The following is a 17,554-nucleotide window of genomic DNA, read 5'->3' as shown; positions in this document are numbered from 1 at the left end:
CCAAAGTAAATATATCTTGTTTATAAGATGAGAAGATACAACACTCATGTCTTAATGATGTACATATTCTCTAAATTCATCAATATGTCCATGTTTCAGAGTCCCAACAAGGATTTACATAGAGTTTGATAAGCTAATCCTAAAACTTATATAGTAGAATAAATGGTCATAAAAGAAAACAAGATGAGAAAATGAGAATGGAGAGGGGCTACCAAATATCAAGATATTTAGTAAAGATATTATAACTAATAAAGTGTGCCATCAGTAGAATAATAGATAAATGTATCAATGCAACAGAGAAAAAAGCCCAAAGACCCACTCAAAAGTAATAACTTGATACATAAGTGAGATGTCCTTATAAATCAGTGTAAACTGAATTGACTATTCAATAAATAAATAATTTGTATATAAAAATGAAAGCATACCCTTATAACAAACCACCATAAAATAAATTACATATAGATTAAAATCAAATTGTGAAACAGAAAGCCTTAAAACTGATAGAAAAAATAAAACTGCATTTTCCCTTAGGAAGGGAAATATCTAGCAGGTAACAAACAAAATGCAGGAGTCAAATGGAAAACTGATAAGACTGAATACATTCAAATCAAGAATTTGTATGTGACAAAGGCTTTTGATGGAAAAACTAAACTACAGGAAGTCAAGAGATTTATTCAAGGTTATATGATAATAAGCAGTGGATCACAATACAAACACAGTCTTCTGCCTCTAACACTAATTTATTTTGCATTCCTTTTAATTTCTAATTACCCAACTAATACACATTATAGTTTTTCATAAAAATTTGAACAACACAAGTAAAATGTGAGTATTTTTGACCATTTTCCTCAATGCCAATCACTAGTATCCTTCCCAGATTTGTACATCTTCTCTGGGGCTTTTTCCCTTGAATATTTAAATACGTAAGTAAAAACATAAATTCATTATTCAAGTGATTTTATACTAACCTTACCGTTCTACATCTTTTGTTTAAAAAATATGGCTTGAAGAATCTTCCTTATCAGAATAGCATTCCACAGTATGTATATAGTATCATTCATTTATTCAATTTTTTATTAATAGACCTTTAGGCTATTTTCAATATTTTGCCTGTTGGTCCTATAAATAGGATAAATATCTGAAATGGATTTTCTATCAACATATTTTAAATGTTGACAACAAGTTGCCCATACTGGTATGTATGGGCATAATCATGATTGCTATGTCTAGATGCTCATTTTTCAATTCCTGTTCCATTACTTGATAAGGTCTTAAAATTTTTTTCAAACTGAATACCAACTGACCAAAGCCAGTTATTTAATAGTTGATCATACCCTGAAATATCTTCTTTAAAATACACAAAATTCTCCCAAATACCTGAATCGTTTCTGGAATATCTCTTTAGATCCATTGGCTTTCTTGTATTGCCCTGTACCAATATCACAATGTTATTCATTAAAAAAAAAAAAAAAAAAATTTTGGCTATTCTTAAACATTTCATTTTTATTATGAATTTAAAAATCAGCTTGTAAATTTTTAAAAAATAAGTAAATTCTCCATACCTACTTTACTAAGGGCTTGTATCATCAAAGGATGTTGAATTTTGTCAAAGTCTTTTTCTGTGTCTATTGAATTGAGTGTGATTTTTTATTCTTCCTTTTGTTACTGTTGTGTATCACACTGATTGATTTGCAATGTCAAACCATCCTTGCACTCCTGGGAAAAATCTTACTTGATCATAGTGTATGATCTTTTTAACATATTTTTGGATTCTGTTTCCTAAAGCTTTGCTGAGAATTTTTACATCTATATTCATCAAAGATACTGACCTGTAATTTTCTTTTTTTGTAATGTATCTGTCTGGTTTTGGTATCAGGGTAGCACCAGACTAGTAGAATGATATTTGGAGTGTGCTGTCATCTTCAAATTATTTTTTTTGGAAGAGTTTGGGAATGATAAGTATAAGTCCTTCTTTATATGTCTGTCAGAATTCTTCTATGAAACCGTCCAATTAAAATGTCTATACATTCAAAGCAATCTACAGATTTAATGCAGTTTCTATCAAAATACTCATGAGATTTTTTTTTTTTACATAACTAGAACAAATATCCTAAAATTCATATGGAATCACAAAAGATGCTAAATTGCTAAAACAATCTTGAAAGGATAAAACAAAGCTGAAGGTAACATGCTCCCAGACTTCAGACTATACTACAAGGCTATAATAATGAAAAAAGCATGGCGCAGGCACAAAACAAGACATATACAACAATAAAACAGAATAGAGATTCCAGAAATAAACCCTTGCATCTACGGTCAATTGATATACAGCAAAGGAGGCAAAAATATAAAATGGAGAAAAGACAGTCTCTTCAATAAGTGGTTCTGGGAAAACTGGAGAGCTACATGTAAAACAGTGAGAATAGAAGATTTCCTCATACCATATACAAAAATAAACTCAAAATGGATTAAAGATATAATGTAAGTCCTGAAACTATAAAACTCCTAGAAAAAAATAGGAAGAACACTTGACATAAATTGTAGCAATATTTATTTTTTTAAAAACTGTATCCTAAGGCAAAAGAAACAAAGCAAAAATAAACAAATGGGGCCAAATTAAACTTAAAAGCTTTCACACAGCAAAGGAAACCATTGACAAATAAACAGACAACCAACAAAATGGGAGAAAATATTTGCAAATGATATGACTAAGAAATTGATACTCAAAATACATAAACAACTCATACAACTCAATATTTTAAAAAAACAAACAACCCAATTTAAAAATGGGTAAAAGACCTAAATAGACCTTTTTCCAAAGAAGACATACAGACAGCAAACAGGGACATGAAAAGATGCTTAACACTGCTAATTACTGCTGCTGCTAAGTCGCTTCAGTCATGTCCAACTCTGTGCGACCCCATAGATGGCAGCCCACCAGGCTCCCCCGTCCCTGGGATTCTCTAGGCAAGAACACTGGAATGGGTTGCCATTTCCTTCTCCAATGCATGAAAGTGAAAAGTGAAAGTGAAGTCGCTCAGTCATGTCTGACTCTTAGCGACCCCATGGACTGCAGCCTACCAGGCTCCTCCATCCATGGGATTTTCCAGGCAAGAGTACTGGAGTAGGGTGCCATCGCCTTCTCCATGCTAATTACTAGAGAAATGCAAATCAAAACCACAATGAGATATCACCTCGTACCTGTCAGATGACTGTCATCAAAAAGTCCATAGATAACAAATATTGGAGGGGATGTGGAGAAAAGGGAACCCTTGTACATGTTGGTCAGAATGTATATTAGTCCTGCCACTATGGAAAGAAGCATGAAAGTTTCTCAAGAAACTAAAATCAGAAATACCATATAATCCAGCAGTTCCACTCCTGGGTATATATATTAAGAAAATGAACACATAATTCAAAGAATACATGCACCCCAATCTTTAAAACAGTGCTATTTATGATAGCCAAGATATGGAAGCAATCCAAGCAGTACAGGAGACCTGGGTTCGATTCCTGGGTCAGAAGGATCCCCTGGAGAAGGATATAGCAACCCACTCCAGTATTCTTGCCTGGAGAGTCTCTGGCAGACTACACTCCATGGGGTCAAAAGAGTCGGACACAACTTAGTTACTAAACCGCCACCATTTATGATAGCCAAGATATGGAAGCAACCCAAATGTCCACGAATAGATGAACACATAAAAAGAATTTGGCAGTTATATATACACACATATATATACAATGAAATATAATTCAGCATAGAAAGAAACAAAACTCTACCAATTGCTGCAACACAGATGGACTTAGAGAACATTATGCTTAGTAAAATTATTCAAACACAAATACTATATGTCACTTAAATTTGCAATCTAAAAATAATACAAATAAGTATATACAGCAAAACAGAAATAGATTCACAGAAACAAAAAATAAACTAGTGATTACCAGAATGGAGATTGAAGGGGGAGGGGTAAATTAGGAGTACAGGATTAAGAGATAAAAACTAATATCTATAAAATAGATAAGCAACAAGGGATATATTGTATAACATAGGGAATTAGAGCCATTATCTTTTAATAACTTTTAGTGGAATATAATCTGTAAACATATTTAATCATTATATTTTATACATGAAACTAATATAATAATGTAAATCAACCGAATTTCAATTTAAAAAGTAAATCTGAATGACACTTGATTGGAATTACACTATTTATAAATCAATTTGAAGAAATTCAATGTACTTTCTCTTACTATCAGGGGACTTGTCTTTCAGGCTCAGTATTTATTAGGCTAATCCAGTTTCTATTATTTAAAAATAAAGAACCAAATCTATATAATTTATTTGTGTGTTTCATTTAGTACTTAGCAAAAATATATACATTTGAAGAGACAATATTGATAATGAAAGTGACACTTTAGAGCTTTTATCAACTTTGTTTCTCATCATTAAATTATGCATGCTCAGTTGCTCAGTTGTGTTTGAGTCTTTACAACCCTATGGACTGTAGCCTGCCAGGCTTCTCTGTCCATGGGATTCTCCAGGCAAGAATACTGTTGTGTTGCCATGTCTTCCCTCCATGGGATCTTCCTGACCCAAGGGTCAAATCATTAAAAGAAAATTATGAATAATGGAAATTATTAAATACTATTTCTGCAATCTGAGAACATTTTCTACATTATTATCTATTTATAAAATTAAGATTGGCTAATTTATGATTACTTAATATTGCTGTTTATCTTTACCATTACTGAATATCATGGGCCAATGATTAATGATATTGATAATATTTTTAACTTTAAGCATAAAATACTTGATAATTAAAATTGTTCAGTATGTTATATGCCTTCCTCAAAATTCTGCCACTAGTAGTAAAGAACCCACCTGCCAGTACAGGAGACATAAGAGACCCGGGTTCAATCCCGAGGTCAGGAAGATCCTCTGGGGGAGGAACGGCAACCCACTCCAGTATTCTTGCCTGGAGAATCCCAGAGACACAGAAGCCTGCTAGGCTATGGTCCACGGGGTTGCAAAGAGTTGGACATGACTGAAGTGACTTAGCACAACACAGCACATGTGTTATATGCCTTTCTCAAAATTTTATAATTAAATATCAACTTAACTCTAGGTGAAACTAATAATTCAATTTGGAACCATTATTAGTGTAAATAATACATTCATTCATTTGCTCATTCATTCATTCAACATGTTTTAATTTTAGATTACACTGAATGCATTGTACTAGATGTTACATATAAAATAACAGTAAGAAACACCTTTATTCAAGAATAAGAAAAATAAATTCAAGAATAATGGTATTGTAATACTCACTTTCCCTTCATCTCTTGGACTATCACTTAAATGCACAACTGGACCTGGATGAGTCTTTGTGGATCTGTTAAATCAATTCAAGAGAGTCACTTTAAAAAGACATTAAAACACTTTACCATTAGAGACTGAAATAAAGGAATTAAGATTACAGTGAAATATACTCCCAATATTCTGGAGCTTAGCATAAACTAATTTGAGCTCTCGGTTGTTTTTCTTTAAGACTATTTTTCTTTTCCCTACTAACTCTATTAAAGTAGGACTATTTTTAAAAATCTGGTTTAAGAACATTGATCCACAAACAATGGCATTCTTCATTATCTTATATGCTTATCTGTGTGTTGCTAGATCTGCTTCTCTTAAAATTTAAGAATGAAGTTGTACTTATACAGACAAAAGGACTTATATAACCACAAGGGTAATGCTGTAAACCTGTTTCAACTAAACTGCAAAGTACATATCAAATTTAAAATTTCCTTTGACAAGAAATTTCTTCCTTAAAAAACTGAAAATAGAACTGCCTTATGATCCAGCAATCCCACTGCTGGGCATACACACTGAGGAAACCAGAAGGGAAAGAGACACGTGTACCCCAATGTTCATCGCAGCACTGTTTATAATAGCCAGGACATGGAAGCAACCTGGATGTCCATCAGCAGATGAATGGATAAGAAAGCTGTGGTACATATACACAATGGAGTATTACTCAGCCATTAAAAAGAATACATTTGAATCAGTTCTAATGAGGTGGATGAAACTGGAGCCTATTATACAGAGTGAAGTAAGCCAGAAGGAAAAACATAAATACAGTATACTAACGCATATATATGGAATTTAGAAAAAAAAAAAAAAGAAATTTCTGATTTTGCTTCTAAAGGGTAGTACAGGGGCTCCTTTGATCTACAAATAGACTCTTGCCAGTGATAGCTATCTTACAAAAATCTGAGAAATTGGGGAAACCTACTTCACTGGTTATGTCTCATTTATCTGGTTAACTAGGATAATCAATAACAGCCTAAGAGCATACTGTTAAAAGGATCTTTGCTCTGCTAATCTGACTTTAAATTTATCCTATTCCAATATTTGGCATGTTTTTCATGTTTCCTACCTTAACAGATACCACCACTGAGTATGATTATTGTGAATTAAATATGACATGAACTGGTATGACATAGATGATTGCTCATTTTTCCACATCCTGTCTTCAATGAACTAATTGTGCTAGATTAACCCTATTATAAGTATACTTGACATAGTTATAATTTATTTCTTAGGCACAGGTGAAAACCATCAAATATTCTGCACAAAACAAGAAAATTTAAATTTTAGAAATCCTTTGGAGTCAGACAAAAGTGACAAATTATGCAACTCCAGGTTCCCCAGATACAACTCCCTAGAGTAACTCAAAGAATTATTAATAAATACATATTTATTATATATCTTATCAGTGGTTTTGTTCTAAATTTTTTCACTTAAAAATGGAGATGATAGCAGTGGACCTACTGAATAACAGTGAGGATTAGAATACACATACAACACTTAACGTAATACCAAAACATAGTACTTAATAAATAGTATGTATTAAGTTTGTTATAAATCATTGGAATAATTCGATACTAGAGTTACTACTTGCATTCTAGGATATGTTCAGGAAGAAACGGCTTCATGAAAAGTTTATATAGTTTTTTGCAGTTCTCCTATATTTATATGTAATATATCATTCACATATAAGTGCACTGCCTTATTACAGTATAAAGGCCTCTGATAAAAGACAATGTCCTTCAATTATCTTTTGGTAACTAATAATATCCAATAAATCAAAATTCCTATGCCTCTTGTGTTTGATTGGAACAACAAGTACCATGATAAACTAGTGAATATATAAGGTGTTTCACATAAAGAGTGTTCTATATCAAAAAAAGTTTGGGAAAGTCTGATTTAAAGTTCAATATTTTGTTTTTCTTTTACAGAACTTCTTAGAGACATGATATGCAAATCAACACTGCAAATCTGACCATATGCAAGTTAGACCATATGCAAGACTAACTTATCAGACTCTACAAAACACTTAAGTTTAGAAAAAAATCTAGAGTTAAAGTTATTGTAATAACTTTTTCAGGCTATAGAAGAGATTTTTTTTTAATTGTAAAAAATAAAAGAACCCTGAAAGTTAGAAGATAACAGAAGTTAAAAGGAAAACTCTCATTTCTCTACATGACTATTAACATTTTGATGTATTTTTTTCTGACTTTTCTCACCAACATTGAATTTTCAAAAACTACCAAGCATTCTTTGCAAAAATTATGGCCATTAGAAACTACTTTAAAAAGCAGTTGTGTACTATGGATTCTGCAAATCTCATAAAAATTGTTTTAGATAGAATTATCAATGAACTTAAATTCATGGGACAGTCATCTAAACAATGCCCAGTAATTCTAAAATCCCTATTTATTTCTCTTCCTCCCATTCATCACAATGGCTTCGTGATAGTTTCTTTTGTGGACTTTCTCTTCCCATATCTTAAATACTGGTATTCCTTTGTATTCTATTCTAGACTGAAATGTATTCCCATATTATATATGATCATGAATTCAAGAGACCACAGGAGCCAGGTAGGTATTGTAAATGAGTTCAATAGGCTGAATAAGAACTGTGCCAAACTGGATAGCACATTGAATGTGAATGTGTTAGTCGTTCAGTCATATCCAACTCTTTGAGATCCCACAGGCTGTAGCCCACCAGGATCCTCCGTCCATGGGATCCTCTATATAAGAATACTGGAATGGGTTGCCATGCCCTTCTCCAGGGGATCTTCCCGACCCAGGGATCGAACCTGAGTCTCCTGCATTGCAGGCAGATTCTTAACCTCCTGAGCCACCAGGGAAGCCCATATGGGAATGATAACACACTACCCACCTACAAAAGGGAAGTTGTTAGTTTCAGTTGATTACTGACTGTCATGCACGAATACTAGACTGGGATTGTTTCATTAGGAATTGTTTTCATGAAAAGCTGGAAATTCAATTTTTCATCTCTATTCTACTAGTTCTTAAATACTGGAAACTAATAATTCAGAATATACTTAAATACTTTGATGGGCAAACAAAACATACCCATGAGTCAAAACTGGTTCATTGTCTACAAGTTTGCTACTTCATTTATATACATTCTCCATGTACAATCTCATATATTCTCATAGTTCCAATGTCTATGTAAATTCTGATGTTATTAGGTTCAGAATATACATATAAAATATTCTGATATATTCCATATACCCCACATCCTTCCATTCTCCCATACCAATTCCATTTGAATAACTTAAAAATACACACAACTCAACCTACCTAAAATTGAGCTCATTATTTTACTCCCAACTTACTTAATCTCCTGCTTTCTTTCACTAAATGACACCTTTGTCTACATAGTTAAGCCAAATACTCACTCAATTCTCTATTATTCTTACATCTTCCCACAAGACCCAAGTATTGCCTCTTCTGTCTTCTAACTATTTCTTTAATGTGTCAGCTTATCTTCACTCCTAAATGCTCCATAATTTTTGCCAAGAACACAGTCTTTTCTCTTTTCAGTGATTTCTCCATGCCTGCATTCAGAGTAGACTTTTTAAGTGCAAGTTTGGTAAAGTGAATTTTTCTCTTAAAACCCTTCAAAACCTAGTTCCTGACCTTAGATGAAGTCTAAATGCTCAAATTGGCTTATAAGACTTTCATACTATGTATCTTTACTATCTTCTCAGCTTTATCTCTTGCCATCCTTTCTCCTAGCCATTCCCAACTAACAAAAATCCTTAAAATTTCTCTTCATGGAACAAAACCTCTCTCACACTCTATCCTTTAACATTTCTGTTTCCTCCCTTGGAAACCCTCTCCCCGAGCTGATTCTCCACTCATCTAACTGAGACTCATCCTTCAGATCTCATGGATGGTAACTTCCTTCACAGATACTTCTCTGAGACCTCACATCTATATTAGGCATCCTTCTTACAAAATTGCAACATTATATTTCCAATATAGTGTAATTGCCTTTTTACTTAATCTCACCTTTATTACACTGGAATCTCCAAGAAGAGAGAAATTATGTCTTCCTAGTTTATACTGGTTTCTAGTTGTGCGACTTCACTTTCACTTTTCACTTGCATGCATTGGAGAAGGAAATGGTAACCCACTCCAGTGTTCTTGCCTGGAGAATCCCAGGGACGGGGCAGCCTAGTGGGCTGCCGCCGTCTATGGGGTCGCACAGAGTCAGACATGACTGAAGCGACTTAGCAGCAGCAGCAGGAGCTAGCGTATCATAGTGCTCAGAAAATATATTTGAAGACTGTAAGCCTTATATTTATTATTTAGTTCTAAACTTCATGTTCAAATTTTTAATCACATGTAGGAAAAATAGGTCCCCCCTCCTTTTTTTTTTTAAGTGGGACTGCTCTGCAGAAACACCTATCTCTTTGCTATAACCTGGAATATATTTTCCAATTAAATTTTTTAATGTCACTTTGTTATACTACTATTTTATAAAGACATTATAAAGACTATTTTCTATAGACATTATTGTTTCTACAGACATCACAAAAATGGCCTCCAGTTTCCAAATAACTAACATATACACTATGGGAACACGAACAATTTATAATTATGAGAACTGCCTACAATTACAATTGGGAGACTTCACCGAAAACACAAACAAGCTAAAAAGACAAAACACTGAATGAAAAGTATTTCAAGAACTTAAAATAGAAAATCTCACATCTTAAAGATAATTCTGCATTTCTCACACTTAAAATGTCCTGTTAAAATTTGTGTAAAGTTCTAATTATAAAATGACTCTTCTTAATTAAATACATATTTTATTACTGTCCCAAACTCTTAACACATATTACTAAGTGGTTTGCATTTCCTAATGTATCTCAAGAGGCAGACAGCAATTAAAAGACTGACTGTTCGGGAAGTTGGAAGTTGGGATTTAAAATTATATCTATCTCAGTGGGACTATATTACCATGGAACACACTTTTGGAAATCTGATCTAAATAAAGCAATAAAAAGGAGATAAGGTAGCTACTAATAATTTCTTGAGGATATTTCAAGGTTATTTTCAGAGGTACATACAACTTCATAAAACACTATATTTATATAAATGGGAGATTCTATTCAGAATCACACGTATAAGATATTATGAAAAATAAAAATGCCTTATTTTATTTCTTTAATTTCTCCTAGTTTTATCCTCCTTTATAACATGCATTTTAAAATTTTCATTAGTTCAGAAAATATAAAGTATATAGACTATGTAAATACATATGGGTATAAGTCATAGTTCAGGTAGTATTAATCTGAATGATGAAAAGGATTTGTTAAGTAAATGAATATAGAAATAACACTGTAAGAATGGTGAAATATTTGATCTGTTTACAAAAAAATACTTCTTAATTACTTTAACAGCATTGGACTGAACACAAATCTATTACTATTTGTAACTAATAGTAAATTTGTATAAAACCTCTATCTCTTGGGTTTACTTGTGTCTATCAGTATCCCAAAACATTATGAAAACAAGTATTAAGCTGAGCATTGTGTAATGCTTTTATAGACTTAAGATTATAGGGGGGAAAGCCTTTCCCAAATAGCTGAAAAAATAAATACTTTTTGAGAAACACATAACTGTCTATAGGACAAATGTTTTTAAAAATATATACATAAAATATTAAAATATATATGAACAAAAATCTCATACCAATCATAATTATAAATGAAAGCTTTAAGTCAACAGCACTGTGTATCTATTTATCATACTAATTTTCACTAATGTCATTAGTTATTTAGTAGCTGCTCTGTGGAAATCACCAAAATAAGACAAACATGAAAAAAAAAATGACCAACAAACAAAGAATTCTGCCCTGAAGCTATTCTTATTCTAATGAGGAAGAGTTACCATTAATTTAAAAAAAAGACTCATTAGGACACAATACAAATGGATAATTGTAATAAGATTATAACTACTAATATCCCCTTCTTATCAAGCAATATACATGTACATTGAAATATTGGGAATACGGAATAGTAGATTTATTATGAAAACCAAAGTCAAATTTCATGAAAACAGGCTGTTTTAATCAGAGTTTTAGAGAAAAACAATTATATAACTTAGAATATGTATATGTAAGAGAGCGAATGAGTCAACCTCAAGTCAAACGTACCTTATTAAGGACCTGGATGTACAGAGCATAAATATTTATTAAAGAAAAATAGTTTTCCCAACTAACACACTGACAAGGAGAATTGTTTGTATATATACTACAAAAGATGGCTTGAAATTCCATAAAGTTTCACATCGGAGGGATTTCACATTTTACATGTGCAGAAACGTAAATATCAGTGCCAAAGTGAAAATGGTAATAGCCATCAGCCACGTATCCAAAAAGCTGTATATATCACAATTAGAACCCAGAAAAATATGTTACTGGGGCAAGCAAAGAATAAGCTGCTGCTGCTGCTGCTAAGTCGTATCAGTCGTGTTGGACTCTGTGTGACCCCATAGACAGCAGCCCACCAGGCTCCCCCGTCCCTGGGATTCTCCAGGCAAGAACACTGGAGTGGGTTGCCATTTCCTTCTCCAATGCATGAAAGGAAAAAGTGGAAGTGAAGTCGCTCAGTCGTGTCCTTCGCGACCCCATGGACTGCAGCCTACCAGGCTCCTCCAACCATGAGATTTTCCAGGCAAGAGTACTGGAGTGGGTTGCCATTGCCTTCTCCAAAAGAATAAGCTATCAGTATTTAAAAACACGTGAACTGACCATGATTATTTTAAATTAAACTATAGGTGGTAACAATCCTCTTGCCATTCCCACTGGAAGTGGCTATACTGACTATAAAGAAATGACATGATTTTCATGTATACCTTTTAGAATAAGCCTTACTATTTTACCACAGAGCTTGCATACATAGTAGCCCTTGATTATTTATAATATTTGTAAAGGCTAAAATCAGCATCTGTTAATACTTCAATATCTATTTTTAAAAGACTTTATAGTTTTCAATTATTTTAGATGAACATTTCACTCAAATTCATCATAAATTAGCTACTGATGTTTCAAATAACTCTGGAATTTGATATATATATGTACTATATAACTCTAAAAAATATTTAATCCAAATATAGTGGTATTCAAGTTCAAACTTACAGTTCAATTGCCTTGTTCCACATGATAACATATCCAGAAAGAATGAAAGATTCAATATTTACAATATGTGTATTTCCTCTTTCTGTTCCAACATAGAGCCATTTACTCTGGAAAGGTAGATGACAGTAAGTAATTCTGAAAGAAAGAAAATTACAATTAAAATATCTAAGTTTTATATCTGGTCAGCATTAAATTTTCTTTACACTTTTTACAGTGATAGCTATATAAACAATAAAATTTACTATATACTCAGTAGCACTTAATTATTAGCAGAGTTTATAGGGTAAATGACAAGATTATGTCATTAAAAATAATAATGATAAGGCAATCACTATTAAATAAGTGTCTGATATGGACACTGATATATATTATTTCTAATTCTGAAAATAGCACTTCAAGACATATATACAACTTTTCTTTACAAAGAGGAAACTGAGGTCAAGAATTTGTACTTCTACTTGCCTAGGACTGACAGCTAATAAGTGGCAAAACTGGGATTCAAATCCATTACTGTCTGGTTGAAAAATTACTGCATTTCTACAAAGCTATGTTTGGATTTTTATAATAATGTCACTTGAAATAAAAATTAGGTATATATGAAACATAATTTTCAGAGTTCTCAGAGAGACTATAGCTTTGTCTACATTAAGCAATAAATTATTTACTTTTTTCCTGATGCTTGGCATTTAAATAGTATAAAGAAAACTTGTAAGGTTAGAGATCCATTATACTATTTCTTTATTTTTTTGTCCTGCCTTTATCTTCACAATGGGCTTTCTGACCAATTCTGGGAACTTGTTCCACAGCCAGAGCAACCATGACTCCTATATATGAAATCTGGGGATTTATTAGTCTTCTATTCACAGTATCATCACTTTTTCTAGTTTGGCCTACTTATGCTCCTTAACGACTTTTAAAAAGACATGAGGGATAAGTTCACAGTTATCTTCTTGCCAGAACTTGTTATTAAACCATAATATTTCCTAGAATTTATTTAGAAAAGGAGCTGGCAAACTGTTAGAAGAGAAAAACAGAATTCTGATGTTAAGCAGACAGACCACTATGGAAAAAAAAATGAAAGTGAATGATAAATTCCAAGAAGGATTTCATCTTGTACCTCTTTAGTAATTGAACATGCAGCATGTCAAATTTATATTTTCAGTCTGGTTCACTGACTTTCTGTACACCCTTGTGTGTGTGCATGCTCAGTCATGTCCAACTCTTTGCAAGCCCATGGGCTAAATATAGCCTGCCAGGCTCCTCAGTCCATGGGATTTTCCAGGCAAGAACACTGGAGTGGGTTGCCATTTCCTCCTCTAGTGGATCTTCCTGACCTAGGGATCAAACCCATGTGTCTTGCATCTCCCTGCATTGGTCAGGCAGGTTCTTTACAACTGCGTCACCTGCGAAGCCCAAACTTTATGTATTCAAAAATATCCTGCCGAAGGCACCCAGCACACTAAATTCAAAAACTAGAACTCTTGTTATTACATACACATTTACAGAGTTAGTTGATAATCTAATTAAAATATAACATATATGATATTAAACAATTTTGTTTAAACCTAAAGTCCAGAAGTGCTGTTGCCAAATAAAGTTCTACAGGAAATAACTTAATAGTCATGTTTCTAGTCAATAAACAACCAATTTTCAATTCAATCTATGTAGAAAGAGGAAGCTCATTTTAAAAAGGATTTATGATCACCCTTTCTAAATAATCAATAATCAAATCCCTTACAATTAAACAGTGGAAGTGACAGATTCAAGGGATCAGATCTGATAGAGTGCCTGAAGAACTATGGACAGAGGTTCAGGACACTGTACAGGAGGCAGTGATCAAGACCATCCCCAAGAAAAAGAAATGCAAAAAGGCAAAATGGTTGTCTGAGGAGGCCTTACATATAGCTGAGAAAAGAAGAGAAGTGAAAGGCAAAGGAGAAAAGGAAAGATATACCCATTTGAATGCAGAGTTCAAAGAACTGCAAGGAGAGATAAGAAAGCCTTCCTCAGTAATCAATGCAAAGAAATAGAGGAAAACAACAGAATGAGAAAGACTAGAGATCTCTTCAAGAAAATTAGAGATAATAAGGGAACATTTCATGCAGAGATGGGTGCAATAAAGGACAGAAATGATATGAACCTAACAGAAGCAGAAGATATTATGAAGAGGTGGCAAGAATACACAGAAGAACTGTAAAAAAAAAAAAAAATCCTCGTGATCCAGATAACTATGATAGTGTGATCACTCACACAGAGCCAGACATTCTGGAATGCAAAGTCAAGTGGGCCTTAGGAAGCATTATTACCAACAAAGCTAGTGGAGGTGAAGGAATTCCAGTTGAGCTATTTCAAATTCTAAAGGTTGCTACTGTGAAAGTGCTGCACTCAATATGCCAGCAAATTTGGAAAACTCAGCAATGGCCAAAGGACTGGAAAAGGTCAGTCCTTCATTCCAATCCCCAAGAAAGGCAATGCCAAAGAATGTTCAAACTACTACACAATTGTACTCATCTCACATGCTAGCAAAGCAATGCTCAGGCTTCAATATTACATGAACCATGAAATTCCATATGTTCAAGCTAGATTTAGAAAAGGCAGAGGAACCAGAGATCAAATTGCCAACATCTGTTGTCATCAAAAAAGCAAGAGAATACCAGAAAAACATCTACTTCAGTTTTATTGATTATGCCAAAGCCTTTGACTGTGTAGGTCACAACAAACTGTGGAAAATTCTTCAAGAAATGGGATTACCAGACCACCTTACCTGCCTCCTGAGAAATCTGTATGCAGGTCAAGAAGCAACAATTAGAAACAGACATGGAATAACAGACTGGTTCTAAATTGGGAAAGGAGTACGTCAAGGCTGTATATTGTCACGCTGCTTATTTAACTTATATGTAGAGTACATCATGAGAAACGCTGGGCTGGAAGAAGCACAAGCTGGAATCAAGATTGCCGGGAGAAATATCAATAACCTCAGACATGCAGATGATGCCACCCTCATGGCAGAAAGCGAAGACGAACTAAAGAGCCTCTTGATGAAAGTGAAAGAGGAGAGTGAAAAAGCCAGCTTATAACTCAACATTCAAAAAACTAAGATCACGGCATCCAGTCCCATCACTTCATAGCAAACAGATGGGGAAACAGTGGAAACAGTGGCTGACTTTATTTTTTTCAGCTCCAAAATCACTGCAGATGATGATGCTTGCTCCTTGGAAGAAATGCTATGATCAACCTAGACAGCATATTAAAAAGCAGAGACATTACTTTGCTGACAAAGTTCCATCTGGTCAAAGCTATAGTTTTTCTATTAGTTGTGTATGGATATGAGAGTTGGACTATAAAAAAAAGCTAAGTGCTGAAGAATTGATGCTTTTGAACTCTTGGGAGTCCCTTGGACTGCAAAGAGACCTAACCAGTCCATCCTAAAGGAAATCAGTCCTGAATATTCATTGGAAGGACTGATGCTGAAGCTGAAACTCGAATACTTTGGCCACCTGATGCAAAGAACTGACTCATTTGAAAAGACCCTGATGCTGGGAAAGATAGAAGGTAGGAGGAGAAGGGGACAACAGAGGATGAGATGGCTGGATGGCATCACTGACTCGATAGACATGAATTTGAGCAAGCTCTGAGAGTTGGTGATGGACATGGAAGCCTGACGTGTTGCAGTCCGTGAGGTTGCAAAGAGTTGGACATGACTGATCAACTGAACTGAACTTTCTGAACCAAAAGAAAGAAAGAAAAAAAAAAAAAAAAAACGCTAATCCCATTAAAATAGACATAAATACAGGAGTTTTGGGCAGAAAAGGAGCTAGCTTAAAGGTTGTATAGTCATTTACATGGTTAAGGAGAAAAGTCTAAGTAATGAGACCTGAACCAAGTGGCAAAATTCCAATACAGACTTTACATTATGTACAAGATCAATAGAATACATGAAGAAGTTCCAAAGAGAATTATAAATATTCCTTGAACCACAGTACTGTATTCCTCATTCTGATTGATAAGAAACTAGACCCTTTATGACAAAAGTGTTTCATCTTATGTCTAATGTCCAACTGATGAGTAGTGGTTAAACAAGAAAGAATTCCAGAGTTAATCTGAACCCAATAAAATCACTAATTTGAAAAGACATATGCATCCCTATGTTCACTGACGCATTACTGACAATAGCAAAGATATAGGAGCAACATAAGTGCCCACCAATACATGAATGGATAAAGGAAATGTGATATATACATATACAATGGAAAACTACTCAGTTACCAAATGAATAAAATCTTGCTATTTGTGACAATATGGATGGATCTTTTGTTACGTGAAACAAGTCAGGCAGAAATACACCTATTATATGATTTCACTTAAGTGTGGTATCTCAAAAACAAATCAAATGAACATAACAAAACAAATAGTTATATACAGAGAACAAACAGGTTGTTGCTGGAAGAGGGAAGTGGGAAGATGAGAGAAATAGGTGAAGGAAGTGAAGAGGTACAAACTTCTAGCTACAAAATAAATGAGTCATAGGGATGAAATGTAGTCAGTAATGTAATATCTTTGTACAGTGACAGTTAATAACTAAAAGTATATATAGAAATACTGAATCACTGTTCACTCTTTATTGTAATTATCATTTCATGATGCATGTAAATAGTCATTACAGTGTATACTTTAAGACAGCGCCGTATATCCATTTTATCACAGTAAAACTGCAAGGGAAAAAAAAAAGAAATTGAAATTTAAGGACAATCACTTACAAAGAGCCAACTACACTTTCCTAAATAAAGCAGCTACTTAAGCTATAGCCAATTCAATAATTCCTTGATTTACTTTCAGGTCTTATCTATAAAAGCCTTGCCCCTAGCTATCTGTGAGCACTCCTAATCACTTCTATTGGCACTGCCCAATTCAAATTGATTTTTGCTCAAATAAACTCTTAAAATTAAAAAAAAGAAAAAGTAATGTGATTTACTTAAGATGATGGACATAAGTGAAGGAGAATACATGATTATACTTGTGCTGTGTATTTGA

General features: G+C 33.6%; 1 protein-coding gene across 4 annotated transcripts in view; it reads right to left on the bottom strand.

Annotated features, from left to right (window-relative positions):
- The window catches only part of STXBP5L (syntaxin binding protein 5L), a 321,677-nt gene that overhangs the window by 188,714 nt on the left and 115,409 nt on the right, over positions 1 to 17,554 (bottom strand). For all 4 annotated transcript variants that reach the window (XM_070788639.1, XM_070788654.1, XM_070788646.1 and 1 more), the window contains exons 6-7: positions 12,524 to 12,658; positions 5,333 to 5,396 (exon numbers count right to left, since the gene is read on the bottom strand). In XM_070788639.1, the coding sequence (XP_070644740.1) occupies positions 5,333 to 5,396; positions 12,524 to 12,658 (199 nt within the window). The remainder of the gene's footprint in view (positions 1 to 5,332; positions 5,397 to 12,523; positions 12,659 to 17,554) is intronic.

The sequence above is a fragment of the Bos indicus genome, chromosome 1, assembly GCF_029378745.1.
Source record: "Bos indicus isolate NIAB-ARS_2022 breed Sahiwal x Tharparkar chromosome 1, NIAB-ARS_B.indTharparkar_mat_pri_1.0, whole genome shotgun sequence".
Taxonomy (NCBI): Eukaryota; Metazoa; Chordata; class Mammalia; order Artiodactyla; family Bovidae; genus Bos; species Bos indicus.
This window is presented reverse-complemented; position numbering and strand designations above follow the sequence as displayed.